Source organism: Chionomys nivalis, chromosome 7 (genome assembly GCF_950005125.1).
Source record: "Chionomys nivalis chromosome 7, mChiNiv1.1, whole genome shotgun sequence".
Classification (NCBI taxonomy): Eukaryota; Metazoa; Chordata; class Mammalia; order Rodentia; family Cricetidae; genus Chionomys; species Chionomys nivalis.
Window position 1 is genome coordinate 102,023,692 of NC_080092.1, and position 17,756 is coordinate 102,041,447.

Here is a 17,756-nt window from a genome sequence, read left to right on the forward strand (position 1 = left end):
TGGGATTAAAGGTGTGTGTCACCACTGCCTGGTCTGTTGGGCTGACCAGCGGGGCTGTTTTACTCTCTGATCTTCAGGAAAGTTTTATTTATTAAAATACAAATGAAATATCACTACAATGTTTGGTGGTGTTGTTTGTTGTTGGGGAATATTATTTTCAGGTGTGTGACTTCTGTTTACGCTCCATTTGTTTAACTCTGTGAAGCTGTGTTACTGGGCCTGTCTAAAACACCTGGTGGTCTAATAAAGAGATGAACAGCCAGTAGCGAGGCAAGAGCAAGGATAGGCGGGGCTGACAGGCAGAGAGGATAAATAGAAGGAGAACCAAGGACAAAGAGGAGGAGGAGCCGGAGAACAAGGAGAGGAGGACATCAGAGGCCAGCCACCAGCTATACAGCAAGTCTTGAGTAACAAGGAGAGAAAGGTACAGAAATAGAGAAAGATAAAAGCTCAGAGGCCAAAGGTAGTCCAGATAATTTTTAAAAACCTGGCAAGTAACAAGCCATCCTAAGGCTGTGCTTTCATAACTAAGTATAAGCCTCCGTGTGTGTGATTTATTTGGGAGCTGGGTGGCGGACCCCTCAAAAAACCAAAAGAAGAAAACGTCATACAACAGTTTGTATTATTTTTTAACTGGACTGATATAGTCTTTCAGTGTCCGGCAGGCTTTTGTGTCAGAATCTTTAAAAAAAATTGTACATGTTTCATAACATACAGTTGTAGTGTAGTTTTAAATATGCATTTGTGTGACACGTGGATCATGGGCAAGTGAGAATCATTTCATGGTCCTCAGGGAGGATATGTCTGCCTCTAGGAAGTGGCCAGAAGTCCCCCAGGGTTTGCCTTGCCTGCCCTGTCCTCGGGTTTCTCACCCCTGGACTTCATGTGAATGGACCACAAAGCCTCTACCGTGACATTTCATAGGAATGTGGATAGGTTGTCACTGTCCCTGTGAACATACCAAAGTCTGTCCGTTAACTGGTTGAAGAACTTTGGTCTATGTGATTTAACCCCGTGGCCACTGGATGCAGTGTTTTTCTGCCAGGCCATTTTCCCAGTATCCATTTGTCAGCTTCTCAACATCTCCAGCCTTGAGCACCGTTTGAAAAATTGTCACCGTTTTTATTATCTAGTAGTTTGTTTTCCAGGAATCTCATATACTGTGTCCTCTAAGTCACTCAAAGCAAGGCGACCTCAAGATAGAGTGCCTCCACCTGCCTAAACCATCATCTCTGTTCCGTTTCTCGTCCTCATAGTGATGGGTGGCTTAATTCTGCCATTTACGCATCCCTCATCAGCTTCAAACATGTGTTCCCTTCTGGTCCTCCTCCTATCCCTGGCTACCTGACCCCCATGTAATGCTTTGTCCTGCCACCCTGGCATCTGACATCTTCCTTAGATTATGCTAGTTCACTCCTTTCCCATCCTGTACCTTTGTGTCTGTCTCCCCTTTCCCAGTACCCTGCATGCTACCTATGGCTTCATTGCTGCCTTGGGCCAAGGTTCAGGCTTGTCTTCCATAAGGTCACAGCTAGTTGGTGGCAGAGATAGGATTGGCCTCTGGTGGTCTGGTCTCTCTCTGCTCCTTTCTGTGAGGCACAAATTATTTGTCCGCTTTTCTGGAATCCTGCCCTTCCTCGACCCTGCTGCAGGCTTTAGCGTTGCTGACTGGGTGTGAACCTGGCTTGTTTTTGCAAGGGACAAGCCACAGAACCTTGCAGCCAAGGTCCTTGATGATGTGGCCCCATTCCTATCTCCTAGGGAAAGCCATTTGTTCTTTCCATCTCCTGGTCCCGTGCAGGAGTTCCTGTTACCGGTTTACTGAGAGTCTAATGTTGCATATGGGCAGGTTGGCTGGCTAGGTGAGGGGCATCTTTGGTCCACTGTTTAGCTAGTATATGTTTCCTGAGTGGAAGCAGAGCAGTCTGTGCCTGGACCCTGTGATCTCAGCAGATCCTTGGGGCCAGTCAGTCTTCATAAATGCTGCGTGGTTGATAACAACTTTTTACTTGTGCGTTATCCATGAAAATCTCATCAAAAGTGAAGTTGTGGTCCCGTGTATGTTCTCACCAGCATGTGCAAGCCCTAGGTTCCATCCCAGCACTGTAGACAAAAAAGTAGATTTGTGGGCCTGAAGGATTTTATGTTTTAAATTTCCTAGGTCATATGATCATTGTCTTCAGGGCTGCCCTGTCCACAGTGGGTCCTTCAGCTCCTGACCGTGGTAAGCCCTAGGTAGTCATTTGGCAGATGCATTAAATTCTCTTTTTCATGTCCTGCAAGAAGGGGCTGAACTTAGCTTCTGGAGGTTGAGTATGCACTGCCCTTGATGCTCCTGGTGGTTTTTCTTATGGATGGATGTCCTTATTGAGTGGAAGAATTTGATTATTTCAAGGAAGTCTGCTGTGATACCAGCAGAAGATACTTTTGTGTGTGTGTGTTTTCTTTGTTTGTTTGCTTTGACTTTTATTTTTTTTCTGAAAGATATTTTTATTAGAGCTTTAAGTTTGTTTTAATACTTGAACTTCTTTTATGGTTTTAGTTTTTTTTTTAATTAAATTAGAAAGATCCATCCCACCTGTAGAATGTTTTTAAGCCCTGCCTTGTTGTTTCTAAGAGTTGTTTTCCAGTGGTTCTGGGAGGAAACCCGTACCCTCAAGCTTGCGAGGTGAGCTCTCACACTTTGAGCTGTACCCTCAGCCTTGTAACTTTTATCCGTTTCCCTTGCACCCCACAGTGTGTCTCTCATTATTGTACAGTTTAGCAGGTGCCGACAGTGTACCCTCCCAGGGAACCTATACTTTCACCGTTGTGCAGAGGCTTCCCACTCTCTCTGCGATCTGTTCTGCCTCGCTCTGAGTGCAGGTGCTTTGTGTTCTCTCTTATTGCTTAAAGAGTGAGCTTTCCCTTGTCTGACTTCTTCCACCAAACGCCGCGATTCCTTTGTATTGTGTGATGTGGTGTGGTGTCCATGCTGCTGTGGTGCATGTAGCTTGCATGCTGGGTGCCTGCTTGCCGGGTGCCTGCTGGTTAGTGGTTAGCATCTTTCAGTTTGTTATTCTGATGAATAAGGCTTTGTAAACACTTAGAAATCTTTATGTGGATGTGTATTTAATTCTGGTACACAAGGGCATGAGAATTTGTGGCGATTTTACCCTGTACAGGACTGTGAATGTGTGGTTTGGGCCTCTCCGTACCTTCCTGAGATCAGTAGCAGCCTGTCTTTGAACATCTTACCGTTCAGAGCATTTCGTCTTTGCTTATGACCTGTGTTGGACATATTTCCATGTGCTTATTGGTTTTTCTTTTTTAGTGATGTTCCTAGGCAAATGTAGGCCTTTTTTTTAAAAATTTGGGTTTTGTTTCCTTTATATTTTTTAGTGTAAACTGATAACTGTGCCTATTTTTCTGTACACTTTTCATAGCCTTACTAATGTGTAGTTAACACATGTTACATGCATACAAAGTATAAAGCTTGCTGTTGCTGACAGAGGAGGATACTTAAACTGTCAGATGGGTAACGGGGTTGTGAGCACCATCACCAAGTTATTTTTCTGTTATAGATTACTTTTCACCCTTGTTTAATTTCTTTCCCTTAGGATGATTGTTTTGAAGTTTGTTCATTTTATGTGTTGTGTCAAGAAATTCAAGAGAGAGGACTCTGGTTAAGAATGTTGCTATTCTTGCAGAGGATCTGAGTTTAGTTCCCAATACTTAGTTCCCAATACTTAAGTCAGAAGACTCACAGCTGCCTGTAACTCAGACTACGGGAGATCCAGCACACTTCTCTGGCCTCCTCAGGGACCCTCACACGTGTAGTTTATACTAACACAGATTGTAACACATTAAATGACTAAAAATAATAAAAACAGATTCTATGCACTAGGATCTGTTGGGTCTGTCTGACCCTTAGCCTACCCAAACTATACCTACCCTCAAGGCCTAGCCTGGGTCAGACACCCTGTGCTCTGATCCAGTCTGGTGAGTTCCTTGGACCCCGGCCCACCTACACCTTCTCCACCCACAGACCTAGTCTGGGTTGCATATCCTGTGTGCTGGCTTAGTCTGGAGAGTTCCTGAAACTCTGCTGGCCTGTGCTATCCCCACCCCAAGGCTTAAACTTAGTGGTACAGCCTGTATGCTGGCCTATCTTGGTGACTACTTAGGACTCTGGGCCATCCATAGCCCCTCACATTCCCTAGGCATAGACGGGTAAATCAACTTGCACACTACCCCAAGCAGATCCAGTATGTTCCATTTGCATGCCTTTTTGTTTATTTCTGAATTGAAGTCACCTCTGTTGCTCCAGTCCACCCACCACCCACCACAATCTACCAGTTCTATAGAAGTGAGAATTACCAAAATGAACCCAAGAATACAGAATTTAAAAGAATAGTCGTAAACATCATCAAAGAATCCAAGGACTTTAAAGGCAACACGAGCAAACAATGACACTAAGGATGATGGGAAAATCCACAGGGAAACATTTTATGTTTACTTATGAACAATGGAGAAGTGTGTTGTGTACATACATGTATGCAATAATGACGTGATAACACTTGGTGGTACTGCTTCCCCCAAGAGCCATCGACTGTATCAGTTACTTGTCTGTTGCCGTGATACAACACCATGCCCAAGACCACTTATAGAAGAACACGATGATTTGGGCTTAAGGTTCCAGAGGGCTAAGATTCCATCATGGCAGCAAGCAGCAGGTATGGTACCTGGAGTTCACACCTCAACCATATACAAGAAGCAGACTGAACTGCAAGTGGGTGAGGCCTTTTACTCTTGGAACCCACCCCCAGTGACTACTTCCTCCAGCGAGGCTGGTCTAACCTAAGCCTTCCAAAGCAGCGCTGCCGCCTGGGAACCAGCTGCTCAGGTGCCTGATACCATGGGGACATTTCTCATCCTGACCACAGTATTTAACAAAGACCCCAGTGCCAGACATGAGAAGCCTCCTTTTGAGTTACTGGTCAGGAAAGTTACAAGAGACTCCCAGAGTTAATAGGTTTTTGCTGCTGCCCTTAGCAGCACACTTCGGAAAGGGACTTGGAGGAATTGAGCTGGAACTAACCTGGAATAATCCTGAGGACTAGCTTTCATGGTATCTGAAGGTGCTGTGCAGGCTACCCAGGCAGAAAAGCAATTAATAATTCTATCCAGCTGAAAAGTCTGTGAACCACAGTGATCAACACAACAGAATATACCCAGGGCACACAGTGGCATTTGAATAATAATATAATTGGACTTAAGACCTACTCAAAGGGGGAGGAACTGTATCCACATCAGGTACTTCAAACCTCGCCAACCTACCCTGGCTGGTGAGGTCCCCCTAAAGGAGAGCCTACAACTGTTACCTTTTCTGAACCAGTGTAATTGCCAACTGCTTTCTAAATATCTGTCCATATATCCACAGATAAATACAGCTCTCAAAAATAATTTTTTCAGCAGAGAATCCATCATAAAAATCCACAATTGGTAAAAATGCAGAGAACAACTGATCACTGGTACCCATCCTCAGTACGTTTATCCACAACACAGCTCATACACCTAAGGCTCAAGAAACGTGGACAAGGAGGTGGAAAGATTGTAAGAGCCAGAGGACCAGAGCATCTTCTATGATATCTTCTGTATATGACAGGGCACTGTACCCAGGAAACAATAAACAAGACCTGTACTATGACCCCCCCCCCCCCATCATAGTCCAGTTTAGATGGGGAAACTCACAAGGCTGCATCTCTAGATGAGGAGCTGTAGGCAATTATTGGCTGCTGACAGAGGAAGAATCACTCTTTTCCAGAGACAAGCCCCCTAGTAGGTTATCAAGCCCCAAGCAGTCAGCCTTAAGTATATTAAATGAGCACACCTAAATGAGACCAGCAATACTTTGAAGGTTGTGTTTATTCATACCCACTCACTAATAGTTGAAGAGGTCATGAAATTTGTAAAGGAGTCAGAGGGTGGACAGAAGGCGTTGGGGGGAGAGGGTGGAATGAATGAAAATGATGTAAATACAGTGCTCATGTGTGTAATTCTGAAAAGTTCAAAAAGCCAAATCAAATAGAAAAAAATCTTTAAAACAACAAAAAGCCAGGTTTGATGATGCATACTTTCAATTCCGGTGTTTGGGAAGCAGGCTAATCTTTGTGATTTTGAGACTAGCTTAGGCTGCATCGCAAAACCCAGGCTTCAAACAAAAAGCCCATTCCTTTGTTCTGTTGTGTGCCTGTGGCATGGACGAATAAGCAGTCTGCCTCTCCATCAGCTGCATGAGCACAGAGTGCTGCTCCCAGTCACAGCCCTGGGTGTGCTGCTGAGCTCTGGGCATGGTTTCTGGATGGATGCTCTGCTGCCTTGAGTAACGCAGGGTCAGCTGGTAGGTACATTTTACTTTTGAAGGAATGGCCAAACTATTTTTGAGTGTAATTGTTTTAGTTTGCATTCTCAAGAGTAGTACATGAAGGTTCTTGTAGTGATATTTTGTTTGTGATCTAGCAAATAAAGCTTGCCTGAAGATCAGAGTACAGAGTTAAGCCACTAGTTAGCCATAGAGGCCAGGCAGAGGTGGCACACACCTTTAATCCCAGCACTCAGGAAACAGACAGATGGATCTCTGAGTTCAGGGCCACCCTGGACTACACGAGATTGAATCTGTCTAAAAGAGAAACAGAGCGCCCACAAAGGTGATCCCAGAACTTGGGATCACATGCATTTAATCCCAGCACTGGGGAGGGAGGTGGAGACAGGAGTGATATGGCTGTGTGGAGAGAGGAATATAAGGCAGGAGGAGACGGGAGCTCAGAGCATTCAGCCTGACCATTCAATCTGAAATGCTGTTTCGAAGAGACGGCATTCAGTCTGTGGATTCATAGGGACAAGGTTGTCCCTTGGTCTGAGGATTCCATAAGAACTAATGGCTGGCTGCTCTGCTTCTCTGATCTTTCAGCTTTCACCCCGATAGCTGACTCCAGGTTTTTATTATTAAGACCAATTAGAATTCATGCTACGGGTTCTGGCTTCAATACATAAACTAATGGCTTAAGAGAGTTTTATACATGTGTCATTGTACCTGTTCATATTTGCCCCTTTCTCGAGCTCTTAATATTATGTCTTTCAGTGTGTTTATTGCTGGCTTCCAAGAATACACCAAGCCGATGATTGACCACTTGGTTTCCCTGAAAATCAACCATTGGGATGGGTAGGTTTTGTGGTTTTGTATTCTCTGAAAATTCCCCCTTTTCCCCCAACAGGAGAAATTTAATTGAGCTTATAAGTCATGAGTGTATTTTCTCATTGTAGACAAACTATTTTAAGATAATTATTTCTGATAAGTAATGAAAATCCCAGTCCCTGTGTGTGGCATGCTTGTTAATGGTCTGTCTAGTTTCACTTCTGGAGCTGTTGGTCAGGGAATCCTGAGACGTAAATAATTATTGCTGAATAGGCTTGTCATATGTAACAGGGAAGCTATCGCCTGAGGACAGGGCAGTCCAGGCAGCTGGCATAGCCTGGTCTTCCTGGTCGTTTGACCGGCCTCCATACTGATTCCGCTCTGCTTGGCCTCCCCAGGTATCTTACATATTGTCACCTAAGAGCTGAGTAGACTTTAGCCGTAGTTTTCAGAATGACAGTGGCAGCTTTGGGGCCATCGTGGTATTTCATAGGTAGGTAAATGTGTCTTCAAAGAAGAAAGGAAACTGTAACTTAGATGTAAGCCCTGTCAGTGTTTTGATACCATTTCTAGGTAGGCCTGGTCAGCCGACACAGGGGGATTAGTAGTGTAATCATGGTGCCCCTTCCAAAGCCCGGTGTCAGAGCGTCGTCTTTGTGGTTGAAAGACCCCCTCTGACACTGGGGTTTCAGCTTCCCAAGGACCAAAGCCTTGCAAATGTTTGTTGGCTGCGGCTATGCTTGTATAGCTGTGTGCAGTCTGCTTTGGACTCTCCGGAGTGAGGAGCCTCTGTCCCAAGCCTCCGTGTTGTTCACTTGGGCTAGCTGTGACCACTTGCCAGGAAACCTTTCCTTCCTTCAGGACCTTATGTACCAGGTATACAGGAAGATGGGATGTTAGCTCTCTTATGGGGAGAAGAGCACCTAGGCTTGCCCAGCCAGAGGTTAGAATTAAATTGCCTTTTATATTAGTTTACGAGCCAACAAGACATTTAATTTAAAACCACATTGTAAATATGCCATCCATGAGTTAGCTTAAGTTTTTGAACTTTTGAAATCTCTGATTTTCTGTCAGCTCTTTTCTGTGTTTTGAGTAGGATTTCTTTTTAGATACATGTATACTTCTAATTTTTAATCTTCCTGATGTGTTTATCATTATGAAATGTTTCATAAATGTCTTAAAATATTACATGATATTGAATCTGCTGTGTATGGGCTATCAGCTTTTTCTTTAAAGGGACAGATAGTTAATGCTTTGGGTCTCTGACTCATATATATGACTCTTAAAAATTAAAACAGTCCTTAACTTAGAGCCTTACAAAAGAAGCCTTCTACAAAAGTTAGTAGAAGAACCTACTAGCTACAAACAGTCATTTTTGTCATAGCAAGTGTCACAATTCTATCTCTTTTTAGTTGAGTAATATTCCATTGTCTGTATCTACCATATTTTGCTTATATATCATCTGTTGATAGATCCTTGGCTGCTTCCATCTCAGGGCTGCTGAATAAAGCCGATAGGAGAGAGTGTGCAAACCCCTCTACTAACAGCTACTGTTACTTCTCAGGGCCATCCGAGAACTGTCTGCAAAAGCGCTGCACAACCTGACCCCACAAGTACCTGAGTACATGGCCTCTCATGGTAGGTGTGCGTTCCACTTCCTACGGCCGTCATACAAGTGCACTGTGCATATGTGTGCACATACACCGCAGAAAGATGTGCTGTTCTCATAGTAGATGAAGATGACGTCCTATGTCTGTTGCTGAAGAGTAGGCTGTAGGCTAAACCAGGATAGATATGAAGACAAACACAATGTGTTTGTACAGAGGCTGCTTTGGGTGGTGTTCAGCACAGGTGATACCCACAAAACAAGCAATTTGTGGGTTGCATTGTGTAGGTTAAAATGATGGGGGATTCAGCAGTTGTCAGTGCCTCTAGATTGGTGTGACTTAGAATTTGGAGCTGTTCTGCTTTCCCTCCCTAAACACCAGAGGCTGAGGTTTTATCTCATTGGGAAGGATTGAAGAATGGAAGTGCCTGTCACCTTTTATGGTTGTGTGGCTTTTGATCTGCCTGCTGTCCTTAGGCAGAGTGCTACCACCATCTGTGGGGCAGAGGTGCAGATGGGTGAATCTGCAGATGTGACCTCACTGGGCATCCGGGGGCCTGTGTGCATGTACTGATTTATATGCCGTGTCCTAGCACATTGCCCTGGTTGCCCAGGAGAGAGCTCTGCCCACCAGAAACGGGGGTGGTGACCCTGACCAACCCCAGAGGAAATGCTTCTGAGTAATGAGTTGTCCCATGTGTGTTCTCCAACTTGACCACTGCAGTCTTCCCTTCACTATTGTTGATGACACTGAGCTCAGATCTACACACCAGACATGGTGCCATCCTCTCCTGCGCAGAGATCACCTATGCCCTGTACAACCTGGCTTCTCAGAACAACAGGTAGGAGATGTCATCTGGGAAACTAGGTAACAGTAGTGATTTGGGGTTGGAGAGTAGCGTGTCTGCTCTGAGGGTTGATCATTTGTGTGTTTTGGGTTCCGTTGTATGTTGAGGCAGTCGGTGTTTAGGACTGCGCTCTCTTTTCGGGGAAGGGCTGCTGGTTGGCATTCGTAAGGGGCCTCTGCTGCCTCTGCTCTTTGGTTTCCCCTCTTCATCCCCAGGACTCAGACAGCAAGAGCAATGGCCACCTGTTCAGGGGTGGCACTGAGCAGTTCAGTTACCATTCCGTGTGTGAATGTGTATCAATGCACACTGTGTGCCATAGAGCACATGTGTGGGTCAGAGGAAACCTTGAACGTCTTCCTCATTGTTGAAGACAGTGTCAGCCTTGCAGCTCACCAAGCTAGCTGCCTGTGAGCTTCAGATGATGCTCTGGTCTGTCTCCCATCTTCCTGGGGGTACGTACAAATGCACCACTGTGTCTGGCTTTTACCTGGGTTCTGAGGATCTGAACTCGCATTGTTTGACTTGTGTGGCAAGGCATTTTCTTGACGAGTCATCTCCTCAGCCCCCATTTGTCACTTGAATAATTTAAACTACTTTGGGCTGTGCAGTGGTGATGCACACCTCTAATCCCAGCACTTGGGAGGCTGAGGTAGGCGAATCTCAGAGTTCGGCCAGCTTGGTCTGCAGAGTGAGTTCCAGGGTAGCCAGAGATTCATATAGGAACCTTGTCTGGAGAAAAAAAAATAAAAAGAAAAAAAAAAATTAAGTTTGGAAGTTTCCCTTGGGCATCCATTCCCCCATCGGCTGCATTTATAATATAACTACAAAGCAAGAACTCAGGACCATGCACAGTGGTGCATTCAAGAGCTGTGTAATTTCCTTATGTCACTATGCAGTTGATTCCTCAAAAATAAGATCTTATGGACACAGTTCAAACTTAAAACTTGTACTTTTAAGTCATTTCCTGTGTGTAGGTGGCTCCCTGGGTCAGGGTGACAGCATGGACCTCATTCCTATCTATCAACCCAAAGGAGGTTGATTGTCCCTTGGTCTCAGAAATCTGTGTGGGTGGAATGGTCACCTAATGTTGAAGACCTTGTTGTCCTTGGTGAAGGGCACATGGGCCATGACATGTCTCAGCAGTGCATTGTGATGACATGGTACCTTTGAGACGTATTCCCAAGATGTTGGGTTTGTACAAGGCCTCAAGGTGTTGGACTTTACATGGTTCTGTTCAACACATGGGAGATTTCAGACCTCCAGGGCATCGGGGCTCTGTGTGGCTCTGCCTAGCACCTAGCAGACTAGATCTCCAGGGAGCTAGAGTTAGTGACCGCAAAGCTCAGCCTAGCAAGTAATATCAGATCCCCAGGGTGTTTGTGGCTGTGCATAGTTAGACCTGAAACACAGTGGCACCACAGGTAGTTGACACTGCTTGGCTCTGCCTGGCACATGCCGTAGCTCAGTCTACAGCATTAATTCAGAGCATGTCACTGTAGGGGACTTCCATGGTGTCATCAGGGACCCAGTGTTCAGTAAGGCTACTTCTGTCCTGATCATAAGGTTGTGTCTTCAGCAAACTGCCTATAGGTCAGAGCATAAAGATAGCACCCAGCTGCCCATCTGCTGAAACCAGCATTGTGCGCGTGTGTGTACAGATGTCCTTGTCCATGTGGAGGCTAGAGATTGACAGTGGGTATCTTACCTTCTCTGCTTATGTTCTTATTGTTTGTTTTTTTTCTATTTTAAATTAAATTTAATGCCTGGAGACAATGGCTTAGTAGTAAAGAACATTTGCAGAAGACCCGAGTTCAGTTCTCAGCCCCTGAGTGATGGCTCACAAACCTTTGTGACTCCAGTTCTAGGGATTTCCAGTACATTCTCTAGACTCCATGGGCCTCAGTCATGCATATGGTATACATACACATGATGGCAAAAATGCGCATGTGTATAAAAATATTGAACTTACGTTTATTTATTGAGAGGGAGGGAAGCACACACGTGTGGGCATAAGTTTGCTGTGATGCAGATGTGGACGATATAGCACGACTTGAAGGGGACTCAGTCCTTTCCTTCTACCTCGTAGGTCCCAGCCTTAGCAGTGCCGTTGAGCCATCTCTCCAGCCCCCAGCACAGCTTTCATGAAGGCAGGAGTAGGAGATCTCCCGGGATTGTGGGAGGATGGACAGGGCTGATCTTTCTGAGTCTGTGTGTTCTTCACTGTGAACCTGAGCTCTGGCTTCATCCTTGTTGAACTCAGTGCTGTGCTTCTCTTTCTGCAGGCCCGTCACAGACTATCTGGATGAGAAGGCAGTGCAGAGCCTGAAGCAGATCCACCAGCAGGTTTGTGTGGTCTGTCTGAACCCCTTCCACCTGGACAGGGTCTGCTAACCTCATTGACCAGGACATGATGGGTTCTCTCTACCAACATTACCCTTGTGGGAGTTTATCTGGAATTGGTAGTTGAACTAGACTTGTTCTCTGGGGCCAGAAGCCATCTTGTTGGATGGGTATCACAATCAGGGTCTCAGGGCAGTATTGGTGTCTCATTGGTCCTTAACGGGAGTTCCCAGCTGAGGGATCAGATGTCCCTCTGGAGAGTTGGGTACCCATAAAACAACGGCCTTTCATTTCTACCGTTGATCCTGAGGTCCTATTCTCCACTCTCCTGAAATTTAATCCCAAATGTTGTGCATTTTAGGGAATGGGAAGAAAGCATGTGTATTTTTCTGGGATTTGGAGATTCTCAAAACCTTCTGTGACATAAAAGAGAGAAAGTATTGTTGTAGGGGGCTGCTTGTTTCCTGGCTGCCCAGACTCAAAATAACCACACAGAAACCATATTAATTAAATCGCTGCTTGGCCCATTAGCTCTAGATTCTTATTGGCTAACTTTTATATCTCAGTTTAACCCATTTCTAGTAATCTTTGTATCGCCACGTGGCTGTGGCTTATGGGTAAAGTTTCGTCCGGCTCCAGCCCTGCTCTTCCATAGGCTCAAAGCAGTTTCTTTATTCATTAACCAATAAAAGCAACAACACACAGACAGAAGGACATCCCACACCAAAGTATGAATCCAGGGTATTTTCCAGGAATTAAGATTCCTCCGCATTCCTGAGTACCCTTTTCGGTTGCAAATATTTTTCTATTCCTCTTTTTATAATAACGGTTTGTCTTAGATCATAATGACTGTGATGAGACCATTTAGTTAGTTTTAACATTTTTTTGCTTTGAAGCAGAGCCTGGCATCCTTGCTCAGTATTGGAAGTGAGGTGTAAAGGGGAGGGTGGCAGCCCCATGCAGAGGCTGAGAGAATGGAGCCCCTGTGTCCTCTGAACCAGGACTTCCTGTTTCTGAGGAATGTGGGTAGTAACAGGGATGCTGCTTTTAGTTTTTGTAGGAATTTCTGGTATGTCTGAAGAGTTTGGAACTGACAGTTGTGTGACTACCCAGCAAGTGTTAGATGTACTCATAACAATGAACTAAATTACTTTTGACCTTTTCTGAAGACAGAAAACACCAGAGCCATTTGGCATGATGAGTTTTGCTCAGTGGTGATCAGTGGGCCAGGATGAAAGGGGCCACCCTCTTTCTTCATGTCTGTGTGCCTCAGTTTCCCTTTAGGGATAATGAACCTGAAAAACGTAACCGAGGCCACACAATGAGGTGGGCCTTTGTCTTCTGACCTTCCTGACGGGCTCCCTGGCAACGAAGAGTTCAACTTTGTCACCCTGCCATCATTCTTATGTTGCTGATAGCCGTTTAATGCATGACAAATTAACCTAAATAACTTAAATAACTGACTTTTCGTTCTTTAATTTTAGCTTTATGATCGGCATCTCTATAGGTAAGCCTACAGAGTAAAGCTTCTTATGTGTGTAATGGAAATGTGTGTTGTCTGTAATAACTGGTTTACTGAAGCACTTACGTTATATTTGTGTGTGCGCGTGTGCATGCATGTGTGTGGTGTGTATGTGTATAAAACATGTCCCATGTGCAATGGTGGACAACTTGAAGGAGTTCATTCTTTCCTTCTGTCTTCTGAGTTCCAGGGATTGAACTCAGGTTGTCAGCCTTGGTAGAAGGCACCTTCAGCTACTGAGCTATTTTGCTACCCCTTGTTGTACTTTAAAGCTAATAGCTCACCTTCATCTGTCCTGTTACATATTTACTTTGTAGCATTGTAACTTTGTAACATTTGTAACTTTGTGAACTGTTACATGTTCACTTTGAAGACATGCAGCTGCCACTCAGCCCAGGATTCAAGGGCCTGAAGGCTGCAACTCTTTCGTGTCTTTAGGCTTTTTGGAAGCTGAAGTCACAAGTCATGGCACCCCACGGTTCAGTGTACCCTTGGCAGTTCTGTGATTGAAGACACTTGTGTCCTGCCCATTTGGGTTGCCTCTCTGCTTTTGGTGGCTGTTGATTTTGGGTCCACCACCTCAAGTGTTCTTTCTCTGCAGTCTGTGCAAATGGGATAGTATGTAAAGCCTTTAGGTTTGGTTTTCTCCAGTGTGTTTTTGGGATTTATTCCTGTTAGTGTGTATGCTGTTTTTCTGTTTTGTTTTATTTTAGATAGGTTCTTACTATGCCCCACCGTGGTCTTTTAAAAAAATATTTTATGCATATTGATACTCTGCCTGTGTGTACATAGACAACATGCATGCAGGACCCAAGGAGGCTGGAAAGTGTCTGGTTTCTTTGAAATGGTTGCTATTGCATGGGCACTGGGAATTGAACTTGGATGTTTTGGAAAAGCTGCTAGAGTTCTTGACTGCTGAACCATTTCACCAGTCCTGGGATTTCCCTTTCTTTTTAAAGATAGGAGGACCTCACTGTGTTGCCCTGGCAGGTCTAGAATTCACTGTGTAGACCAGCTGGCCTTGCATTTGCAGAGCTCCCTCTGCTTCCTGAGTGCTGGAAGAATGTACCACCACATTTGGCCCTCCTCTACCGGCAGCTCACCTGCCTGTTTCCCTGTGCTGTGGTTCCATCATACCTGTGTTTTCTGTCCATGTTTACTCCTAAGAAGGGTGTCAGCTCAGGGTGCAGTGTGGAATGAAGCTGCTGGGCACATCAGCATGTGTGTACATATGTGTACATGTGTGTCTCTTTCCTTGGGAATATGAGGAATGGTTTTCCTGGGTCATTCAGCAGGTGTGTATCTTTAAGAAACTAGATTTCTTTGCAGATCACCCAGCCCATAGCCTGTGTCCCAACCAACTCCACACCTGAGTGTTTGTGGTCTGCAGTGGCATACTGTAGTTATGATCATTGTTCTGTCTTGTTTGAGAATGTGGTTTATGTGTCCCCTGTAACTACGTGATGCTAAGCATCCTGTGGTCTCCTGTGGAGTGACCATTTATTCAATCCCTTTTCCCCTTTGAGAGGCAGTCTCTCTGCATAGTCCTGGCCACCCTGGAACTCCCTGTGTAGATCAGGCTGGCCTAAAACCCAGAGTTCAAGCCTGCCTTCTGTGGGCTGGATTAAGGGTGTGTGCCACCACATCCAGCCCTCATTCGCTTTCTTAAATACTCACCGCTTCCTTTTCTCGTTGAGCAGTCGGAGCTCTGTATATTCTGGATCTGAGTTCTGTTAAACACAGGAGTTCCCCGTTTTCCTCCCACTCTGTTTCATTTCTTGCTGTGTTATTTCCTTTTGTGGTGTGGGGCTGAGCACTTACTGTCCTGTACTCTCTAAGTGGGAAGCCTCACTTCCTGTGTGTCTTACTGACTGCTTTCCAAAACCTTTAAGAGTAGGTAGTGATGGTAGAGGTGCACTCAGTGAGCTGTGCAGTGCCCGAGAGCTTCTGTGGAGCTGAGAGTATCCTGTCAGAACTGTCCGTCACACAAGTCTCACCATATTAACCACTTCTTTCAGTGAGGACCTTTTCTTAAACCTTGTTCAGGTCTGAATAAAAATGCTTTTATTTTTTTATTTTTTACAGCAGTAGGATAAAATGACTCCCAGAATACGTACTAAAACAATTTAATTTGGAGGACTGGAGAGATGACAGTTAAGAGCACTGGCTACTTTTCCAGAGGACCAAGGTCCAATTCCCAGCACCCACGTGGCAGCTCACAACCATCTGTAACTCCAATTCTGGGGATTTAATGCTTCTTCTGACCTCCCCAGGCACCAGACATGCAGATGGTGCACAGATACACACGCAGGCAGAACATCCATACACATAAATTATTTTTAATGTATTTAATTCTTACAGTGTTTGCCTAAAGCTACAGCAGAGACCATTTAAAATAGTATAGAGATTTGGAAGAACAATGTGATTTTATTTGGAGAGCTTGTAGAAAGCTACAAGATGTCAAGGAAGTGCCATCTCAGTCCCCAGATAGGCTCCTAGGCCCCTGTGTGGATGCTGATGACTGGGGTTGCTGCTGGCAGTCACAGTGTATTTCTGAGTGATATGGGGGGTCAGACTGATTTTCCACCAGGGTTGCTGGCAATGAGAGGCTCGGGGAGGCCCTATCCTAGTCTAGATCTTCAGATGTGTATTCATCATTATTCTCATCTGCGTGTTGGAAGGCAGATATAGGGGTTTCCTGTCTTGTTTATCCTGTAGATTAATTAAAGTTTATGATAAAGCTCATCAATTTTAATTTTGTAAGGTTTGGGGTGCTTTTACAGAGTCATAGCTTGTAACTACCACCCTGAGGTAGATACCTCCCCCAGCTCCTGGTACCACAGACCTGCTTCCTGTCGTTTGAGGTTAAATTTTTTCTTCTGCTCTTTTTAATCTTTTGTTAACTACATTTGGCACAGTTTTTCTTTTACATATCCAAATTCTTAAAGTGTTTTTCATGTTCTCTGTTGTTGGAGGAGGCCGCTTGTTTCGTTCCTGGCTGCTCAGCCCCAAAATAATCACATAGAAACTATATTATTCAAATCACTGCTTGGCCTCTTAACTCTAACTTCTTATCAGCTAAATCTTACATCTTAATTTAAGCCATTTCTATTAATCTGTGTATGGCTACTTGGCAGTGGCTTACCAGATAAAATTCTGTCTCTGGTGGGGCTCCATGGCTTCTGTCTGACTCCGCCCTTCTTTCTCCCAGCATTCAGTTTAGTTTTCCCACCTAGCTCTGTTCTACCCTATCAGGCCAAGCCAGTTTTCTTATTAACCAATGGTATCACAACATACACAGGGGATCCCACATCACTGTCTTCTCCCCCAGTTTCAGTCCTCTTTCCACTTACATTTCCTTCCATCCTTTTAGACAACACAAGGGATACGATAGCTGCATTAGTGACCTCGTGTGAACTTTATCAGCTTGAACATTTCTGGGTTGTTGATTTCTTTAGTCGTGGTCCTGTTTTCCTGGTAGTTCTTCATTAAATTCCCATCTTTCCCCAAATTTACATTTCTGGATTTGGGTTACATGCACGTGTGCCTGCACGCGCGTGCGCGCGCACACACACACACACATTTTCTGGTTTTGTTTGAACACTTTCAAGACTGCATCAAAGCTTTGGTTGTCTGGAGCAGTGCTAACCTGCTGCTGATTTACAGCCGCTATGAGGACCCTGCTATGGCCTTTCCTTCCCAACTGAACATTGCTTTCAGCCTGAGTTGATTCTGAGAAGCATCCTGCTCTCTTCTATGTGTTTTCTTTCTTCCCGGCACATACAGCTCCGTGCCACTCTCTGTGTCTGTGCTGCAGGCTCTGACCTTCATGGCCCCACCCGCTAAGCATCTCTGTCTCTTTTGAGTCTGTCGTCACAGGACATCCAGGGGTTCCATTAGGGCTTCGCCCACATCTGCCCATCTGACTTACGTGGTGGTGCCTGAGGTGTTAGAAGTCTCCATGCTGGTGTAGCACACGTATTCTCTGGCTTCCTAATTGTTTGCTTTGTTTTTGATTTTTCTCAAGACAGGGTTTTCTGTGTAACAGCACCAACTGTCTTGGAACTCGCTCTTGGTGGATCAGGCTGGCCTCAAAGTCACAGCAATCCCACCTGTCTTTACCTCCCAACAGCTGGTATTAAAGGCCTGCACTACCATCGCCCAGCTGGCTTCCTAAGTTTAAGGCAGATTTTGTTACTGTTGGGGCCAGAAGCTGGAGCCTCCAAAGCCAGCGCTGTTTTCCCAGCTCCTTCTTGCTAGCAT

General features: G+C 45.0%; 1 protein-coding gene across 1 annotated transcript in view; it reads left to right on the top strand.

The window, feature by feature from the left end:
• Tbcd (tubulin folding cofactor D) overlaps positions 1 to 17,756 on the top strand; it is a 151,190-nt gene that overhangs the window by 109,538 nt on the left and 23,896 nt on the right. The window contains exons 18-22 of the mRNA XM_057774425.1: positions 7,124 to 7,204; positions 8,742 to 8,815; positions 9,508 to 9,625; positions 11,914 to 11,974; positions 13,456 to 13,478. Of these exons, the coding sequence (XP_057630408.1) occupies positions 7,124 to 7,204; positions 8,742 to 8,815; positions 9,508 to 9,625; positions 11,914 to 11,974; positions 13,456 to 13,478 (357 nt within the window). The remainder of the gene's footprint in view (positions 1 to 7,123; positions 7,205 to 8,741; positions 8,816 to 9,507; positions 9,626 to 11,913; positions 11,975 to 13,455; positions 13,479 to 17,756) is intronic.